General features: G+C 44.2%; 1 protein-coding gene across 1 annotated transcript in view; it reads right to left on the bottom strand.

Annotated features, from left to right (window-relative positions):
- myocd (myocardin) overlaps nt 1-8,922 on the bottom strand; it is a 190,292-nt gene that overhangs the window by 86,483 nt on the left and 94,887 nt on the right. Inside the window, exon 5 of the mRNA XM_079492800.1 lies at nt 6,970-7,154. Coding sequence (XP_079348926.1) covers nt 6,970-7,154 — 185 coding nt within the window. The remainder of the gene's footprint in view (nt 1-6,969; nt 7,155-8,922) is intronic.

Below are 8,922 nucleotides of genomic sequence, written 5' to 3' on the forward strand. Positions count from 1 at the left end.
GTTAAAGTGGATAAAATCCTCACCAGACATTGAGACACAGCGACGGAAAATGTAGCTAGCTGCCCCCGACAGCCTGCTGTTTGTTTCCCCAACAGAATGGTAGCTTTGACATCAGAAAACGCCATCCCTTTCCTCGTATAACAGCAACAGTCAGAGTAATGGGGCAATCTATTTCCTTTAGCCCACCCAATTTGTCTAATAAGCTGGGCATTTTACAAGCACGATGTCATCCCTGCGGGTGGCTAAAGTCCAGCATGGTTCTCTCTGGGAGGTGTGAGTGGCAGACGAGCAGCTGGTTTGTCACAGAGGATCAGAGAAGGAGTGGTATAGCCTATGACCTCACCGTCTTAACCCATTTTGACCTGACGTCGAAATTTAAAATGTATTTTTTTTTTCTGAAAAAACTCATGTTTCTATCAGTGGTGCTCAATATTTCATATCAAGGACCCCAACAATTATATGTAAAAAATATGTTGTTCCAGGAACCTCTCAGAAGCAAAGATTTGAGTTAAAAATGTTCACTCTGAAAGAATATACATTCAAAGATTTGAGTTAAAAACATTCACTCTGAAAGAATATACATTCAAAGATTTGAGGCACATTTTCACGATTTTTCAAAAATAGCAGACCTACAAGTTCATAGCGCGGCACCAAGTGCTGCGCTATGAGCTTGTAGATCTGTTATTTTTCAATAGCTAAAGTATAACAATGCTTAAAACACTAAAAGGGGTTCCCGTCCAGAATGGATTAATTAGTTGTCTGTGATTGAGGGCAGGAGCCGAACGCACGCGCCTCTGGATTTATTAACATAAAGCTAACATATCCACCTTGTACTTCACTGGAAGAGCCAGTGACTAAAGCCTGATTTATACTCGTACTTATACTTGTAAAAAAACGCAGATCTACATGCTCGGTACGCGTCGCATCCGTTGCCGCGCCGTGAGCTTATAGATCTGCTATTTTTTTTGGTACAAGAGTTCCGTAACAAGGGCCTGCCATCTCTCTCCACTACAACAGCCGTGCCCTGTATTTATATTAGCCGCAAACCAATTTCAACTGTACATTCCAGATAGGTGAACAACACTTGGCCGAGCCAGATGAAATATTTCAAAGCTTACAACGAAAATCAACTATCAGTGTGTCCAGTCAACAGAACACTTGGCACGGGGAGGCGCGCAGCATTTTTGCAACAAAGGTAACAAAGCTTTATTTATGTGTCTGAGCTCACAGAACCCCTGGTATACCTTTCAATGAAGTTTAACTGTAGTACGACTAAATATGAAACCAATTATGAAGCTGGGTCGGTACTACAAACACGGTCCCTCTGCTTCCAGGGTTTTTTTTAACCATCCCTTGAATGCAAGTATTTATTTCATGTTTTCCACCCCACTTGCTTTTTCATCACATCAGGGACTTGTTTAACCCATTTTGAGCGGGAACCCCTTTTGGTGTTTTAACTAAGCATTATGTTATACTTTAGCTATTGAAAAATAGCAGATCTACAAGCTCATAGCGCGCCACCGAGTGGCGCGCTATGAGCTTGTAGGTCTGCTATTTTTGAAAAATCGTAAAAATGCGGCACAAATCTTTGAATATATATTCTTTCAGAGCGAACGTTTCTTTTATTTCGACGTCAGGCATACATGGGTTAACTGTAGTACGACTAAATATGAAACCAATTATGAAGCTGGGTCGGTACTACAAACACGGTCCCTCTGCTTCCAGGGTTTTCTTTTTTTTTTTATGATATTTTTTTTTAACCATCCCTTGAATGCAAGTATTTATTTCATGTTTTCCACCCCACTTGCTTTTTCATCACATCAGGGACTTGTTTAATAAATAATAAATGTGTTTACTGCCCGTATGGACTGAGGTAATATTTGCCCTCAGAACTGTTCTATCCATCAACTGATTCTTGTCTGGAGCGCCTGCGTCTCCGCGGCTCTGGTCCGATGATGAATGGACATGTGAGTAATTTCACGGATGAATTAGGAGCTTAAAACAACAGCAGGGGAAATGCATCGGCACACATTCCACCTGTTTCCCTAATGAGAAAAACGCTGCCTTTCTTTAAAGGGTGATTTATACTCGGTTGCTCGCTGGTGTCGCGCAGCAGAAATAGCCCCGGATCTGACAGCTCACAAAAGCCTCGCATTGCGACACGTTGTGAGCTTGTAGATCTGCTGTTTTCCGACGCGTGACAGCATGCAAACCAAGTATAACTGTGGCTTGGTGCTGATCATCGCTATGGTATCTAAAGCGATGATCTATATGTTGGTTCTCCTAGAGAACATGCTTTCGCAAGACAAGGACATGTTGCAGGAGGTAAACAATTTCTTTCTGTTTTCTTTTCTTTTGGGATGCTACCATCTCCAGAATAATATCCCCATTCCCTAAGACTTAAAACTGCAGTCGTTGTGAGCGAGCCACTGCGCAACCGAGTGATTATCTATAATCAGAAACTTGGCGTTTTATTTCTCCTGGAAATGCACTAATCGGTCACAGGTAGTAGGAGCACATTACAGTGCGGCACAAATGGGGAAAGCTGCTGCTGCTGCTGCTGCTGCAGCAACAGCACATTAAAGTGCATGTACAGGTTTAGTGATGAAGTCTTCAAACTGATCATCTCGATCAGCATCACTGACTAATCTTCTCCAGATGAGAGTAATCTCCTGGACGTTATGCAGCCGAGCGGCCACCTTCAACTCAGCGCGGTATCCGCGAGGCATGCGAGGGGAGAGAGGTATACTGTGTGGAAACGCAGCCTGAAACAATAAGTGCTGTTTGGACGGCAGGTGTCAGAGAGACTGGAGGTGCCAAACAACCCTCTCTCCTCCCCCCATCCCCTCCCCTCTCCTCCCCCCTTTGTTTTGTTAACCCATTGATACCTGAGGCTGAATCTGGGAACGCCTTCTAGGGCCTGACCTAAGGTTTCTGAAAACCTTCACATTTTGATTCATTATTTTTTTAAATAGTTATGTTTTTTCAAAAATAGCAGACCTACAAGTTCATAGCGCGCCACTCGGTGGCGCGCTATGAGCTTGTAGATCTGCTATTTTTCAATAGCTAAATTATAACAATAGCTGATGAGACACAGAGAGAGCGCCAGCATCAAGGGTAGAACAACGTATAGGTTGCACCAGGCATCAATGGGCTAAATAGAAAAGAGCGCAGCCCCAGATTTGTATCAGGTATAAAATCTGGGTTGTGTTTTCACATGCATGAAAACCCTGTGAAGAATTACGCTCAACGCTGATCCACCTTGCAAATCGGTAACCGGAACGCTACCCAATCAACATCTTTGATGTGAGGCCAGTGAGGGTTGATTGCATGCATGCTAGCGGCCTGGGCCCTGTGCTCTGCACACAACAGCCATTCTTCATAGAGAAAAGGACATTGCTGCTCCACTTTTGAATCAGACTGAGTGCTCGAGTCTAGTGTAAAATTACAGTGTATTGATGTATTGATATGTAAGCCCACCCAAAATAGGACTACATGTGCAAGCGAATTCACAGCATCATGTAAAATAGATCAAGAAATATAACATTATATCCATCCGTTCCACCAACATGGCTCAAAAGTGCAAGCACCACTCTAGGACTGGGCAACATATTGATTGGTATTATATCCATATTGTGATATGAAACTAGATATCGTCTGGTGTTTTGGACGTCGTAATATCGTGATATGGCATGAGCGTCGTCTTTTCCTCGTTTTCTCACTTAAGACTTTACTGTATATTACACAGAAATAGTGTTTTGTCTCTACGACCACTTCCTGGGAAATCACGAAGTGCACCATTGAACTCCACAGACCTCAGAGAGTGTGTCGGTGACGTTTAGGCAATCCGACGAACCAGTCGGTCTACCATAGGGTAACCGGACTCGCCTCAAAAGACCCTCGCCCTAATTATTTTCCGCCGACTGCTCTATGGCGCGGTTCTTGTATTTGTTTTACTGAGAAATAAGTTTAGGGTTAGGCATAGTTTTACTGAGGTGAAGTTTAGGAATAGGGTTACAATTTACAATTTAGGCATTTAGCAGACGCTCTTAATCCAGAGCGATTTACATTAAGCAATAACAAAAAGCATGGCATACATCACATATATAAAAAGTAGTTATCATGAAACATGCGTAAGCTAAGAACGTAACAGTGGAGTATCTATGTAAACTATACATACTATACTATATTGTATATTATACATGTGTACTATAAAGTGCTATGACTACATACAATGCAATTCTAGTGGGTTAGGCTTTGGCAGCATTTTACCGAGGTTAAGGTTAGGAATAAGGTTAGGTTTAGGCATGATTTACTGAGGTTACATTTAGGAATAGGGTTAGGAATACTCTGAGCGGTCTCTACAGTTCTGAGTTTTGCTCGAATTGTGGCCAGGGCGCCTGATTTGTGTTTTGAGGCGCTCGCTCTCTCCCATAGGCCTGCATGGTGGCTGCGCCCGAGTCACCGCGACCACACTAGCTGCAGTGACGACTGAAATAAGGACCATTTCTTATGAGCGCTACCCCCCCCCTACCCCCCCCCCCCCCTACCCCACCCCCCCCCCCCCCCCCTACCCCACCCCCAGGGAGAGGAGAGAACACATTGCTGTGTGTGGCGGGCTGGAGAGGGACATCACGGACACACAACATGGAACTTTGGCAAAGAGCCAAGTCTTAGACCCTGCTGTGTTGATGGTAAAACGTGCCCCCTTTCTCACTCTGCGAGCACACACACAGTCACACACAGTCACACACAGTCACACACAGTCACGCACACGCACGCACACACACACACACACACACACAGTCACACACAGTCACACACAGTCACACACATGCACGCACGCGCACACACACACACACACACACACGCACACACACAGTCACACACAGTCACACACACGCACACACACACACACACACACACACACACACACACACACACACACACACACACACACACACACACACACGGCTGCTTGTGAGGGCTCTGCATGCGTGTTCCACTGGTGTTTACAGTGCACGTTGCGTGTGTGCTGGGGTTTCCAGGCCCTGTTGCTGTTAAATAGGTGTGAGGATGGCAGTAGACGGCTGTAAAATGAGGACCGTCTATAAACAACTTCTCCTCTGGATCAAACCGTAAAGCCCGGGCTCTTGTTTCAGGTGCAAAATGCATTTTTAACCCATTTTGGGCGGGAACAAGCATTGGTGTTTTAAAGCATTATGTTACACTTTAGCTATTGAAAAATAGCAGATCTACAAGTTCATAGCGCGGCACCGAGTGCCGCGCTATGAACTTGTAGGTCTGCTATTTTTGAAAAGTTGTGAAAATGTGGTGCAAATCTTTGAATATATATTCTTTCAGAGCGAACGTTTTTAACTCAAATCTTTGCTTCTTGGGGGTCCCTGGAACAACATATTTTCAGATGGGGGTCGGAGGCCAATTACATATTTTTTGGGGGGCCCTTGACATGAAAGTGTTTGAGAACGACTGACATAGAAACATGGGTTTTTCTGAAAACTGTCATTTGTAGAATCGTCCTCAAGTCTAAATGGGTTAATCTGCTATACTTCGCAAAGCTGCTCTCGTTACATTTTGATATGGAAAAAAAACACGTTCTATATCACTGTACAGTACATAGTGAATAAATAAATACAACAATGACATCACATCACAGCCTTATCTGGGATTGCTGTTTGGAGCCTGTCGTCAAGCGTTTGGCAAAGAGCAGCGAGGAGACACGCTCAAAGCTCCTCGGGCTCTCTCTTCTTGTTTTCTTTCGCTTTCTCCTCCCGTCTTTTTGGTCTACGGGACGGTTTTTGCGAACGAAAGAAGAAAATGAATCGCTCATGTCAAGGAGATTCCAGTTTCTATTCATCCGCCTATTCAATTACTCTCACCCCAGCGCCACACATGACATCATGGAAAACTTTTGCGGCCTCTAGGAGTGAAGTTGGAAGTGCTGTATTTCTCTCACCGTCCACAGAGTCGGGGGGGGTTGTGTGCGTGCGTGTGTGTGTGTGTGTGCGTGTGCGTGTGTGTGTGAGTGAAGGGGAGGGGGGGGGGGGTCTACATCATTCTAAAAATACCAATCTGTATCACAGGATTCCTCAAATGCTTTCACCTTCAATCCTGTGATGCGAGTGGCATTTAAGCAGGTTTGATTTGGGCTGTGAAGTTGAAAAGCGGAGCGCACCAGATATCTCAGCATGGATTAGTCATCAGATGGCTTCAATAAAATGTCCAAACTAACACATTCCCAGGATTTTACTTGGCAAAGCCCCACTCTGCCTTCGCTTTACTTACCTAGCCCATTCTGACCTGAGATCAGATTCTAAAAACGTCTTCTACATCCTGACAGTTTTCTGAAAAATCTATGTTTTTGTCAGTCGTTCTTCGATTTTTCAAAAATAGCAGACCTACAAGCTCGTAGCGCGCCACTCGGTGGCGCGCTATGAGCTTGTAGATCTGCTATTTTTCAATAGCTAAAGCATAACATGCTAACACCAAAAAGGGTTCCCGCCCAAAATGGGCTAGAGTGTGTTATGTACCTGCTCTGTAGAGTGGCCAAGGTAATAGAGGCCATTTTATCCCCCAAGAGCTTTGTGTAATTATGATGTTCGAAAAAAACCCCTAAAAAAAAACAGTTTTGGTATAAAACTATGACTGGTCAAGAAGTGGTCATGGTCCTGTGTTTTAGTCTGCACCGTTTTGTTTGATTGAGTCAACTCCATCATTCTATTGATAGCCCTCATTAGTGTGCTTGCAAACCGTCGACAGCACACGCTGGTCAATAGCCAACAAATATACAGAGGGAAGATAACTGCTTGTATATACGCACGGTAATGCTATATTGGCACGTAGCCCGTAACGTATAGCACACATTTGCACGCAGTATGGATAAACAGCTTTTACAGCCTTCACTTATGCATTTCAGAGAGGAGAAATAAAATATCAACGCAGGCTCACCATTATTTTTCTCTGTTGATAGAAGCTGCTGCTCCGACGCATGGTTAGTCTCGCCGCCGTTCCCCTCTCCTCCTCCGGGGTCTTCGCGACCCCCTGGAACGGGAGGAGGGGGCCCGGGGAGCCGGTGGGCTGCAGGGACCTCAATGGATGTCACTGCATTCATGGCCCCCCTGCGCCTCACTCCCCTGTGGACCACATCTCTTTAGGATCACCTCCACTCGGCCTTTCTTTCAGAGAGAGAGAGAGAGAGAGAGAGAGAGAGAGAGAGAGAGAGAGAGAATGAAATGTAGAGAAATAGAAAGAGAGATAGAAAGAGCATACTCTCAATCAAGCACCATCGCATACACACACACACACACACACACACACACACACACACACACACACACACAGACACAGACACAGAGAGAGAGAGAGACACTTGACTTTGACCACAGCTCTACTCAACCGTAACCATTCGAGAAGCCGGCGCGTGCAGACCGAGGTTGTGTTGTGCACAAGAGACACACACACACACACACACACACACACACACACACACACACACACACACACACACACACACACACACGCGACAACATGCTGGATTTCAATTTGTTTGCATTTTGAAAAGCCTTAGTGGTTCTTGGAACCCGAGCCATGTTAGTGTTGACGAGAGAAGTGCTCCGGCCCTCTCTTTTTGCATTGTTTCTTCTCCTCCGTTGGTCCATCTGGGCCGAGGGAGAGACAGCGAAGCGCTCGTCTGTTTGTTTACAGAGCCGTTAAGCCCACTTTCAACCCTCGGGGCGGACGGACGCATCCCTCCGCCGTCCGCCGCGGGCCAACTTATCAATTTACAGAATTTACAAAGTGCAGACCTTCCCTGCCTCCTGAACAAATATTAACCCGTTTAGGCATGACGTCAAAATAAAAAGAAACATTCGCTCTGAAAGAATATATATTCAAAGATTTGTGCCACATTTTTTTTAAATTTCAGAAATAGCAGACCTACAAGCTCGTAGTGCGCCACTCGGTGGCACGCTATGAGCTTGTAGATCTGCTATTTTTCAATAGCTAAAGTATAACATAATGCTTAGTTAAAACACCAAAAGGGGTTCCCGGGCAGAATGGGTTAACCCGTTTAGGCCTGAGGCCGATTAAAAAAAAAAGGCTTTCTGAAAAACCTAAAAAAAAGGCTTCTAAATTCTAACTGGTTTTCAGAAAAACCTATGTTTCTATGTCAGTGGTGCGCTCAACCCTTTTCATGTCCAGGACACCCCAGAATTATCTGTATTTGGCCGCCGGACCGGCATCTGAAAATATTTTGTTCCAGGGACTCCCCAGAAGCAAAGGTATACAAGTTAAAAAACTTTCAGAATATATTAAAAGATTTGCGCCACATTTTCGCGATTTTTCAAAAAATAGCAGATCTACAAGCTCATATTATCGTGGCACTCGGTATCCGCGCTATGAGCTTGTAGATCTGCTATTTTTCCAACAGCCCGAAAGTTTTAAAAACTACGGTTTAAAAGTGGTTAAAAGCTTGTCTAGTTTTATTGTATTGTGCTTTTAATTCATACCGTTCTAGTTTGTCTCACTTTATCTGTTATACATTTATGATTCATCTTGAAAACAAAAAAAAAAAATCAATAAAAAGTGGTTAAAAGCTATAAAGATGGACACGGCATGCGTTCCCCGTCCTCAAGGGGTTAATTAATTTAGACCTGAGAATTCATTCACTTTGAAAGAATATATATTCAAAGACTTGCGCCACATTTTTACGATTTTTCAAAAATAGCAGAACTACAAGTTCATAGCTTATGAGCTTGTAGATCTGCTATTTTTCAACAGCTAAAGTATAACATATAATGCTTTAAAACACCAAAAAGGTGTTCCCCGTCCTCAAGGGGTTAAACACGTCGCAGGCTCTGTGGATTCAGTAGCTTTAGAGAGAGGCCCCCCCACAAAGGTGTC

Source organism: Electrona antarctica (assembly GCF_951216825.1).
Source record: "Electrona antarctica genome assembly, chromosome: 22".
Lineage (NCBI taxonomy): Eukaryota > Metazoa > Chordata > Actinopteri > Myctophiformes > Myctophidae > Electrona > Electrona antarctica.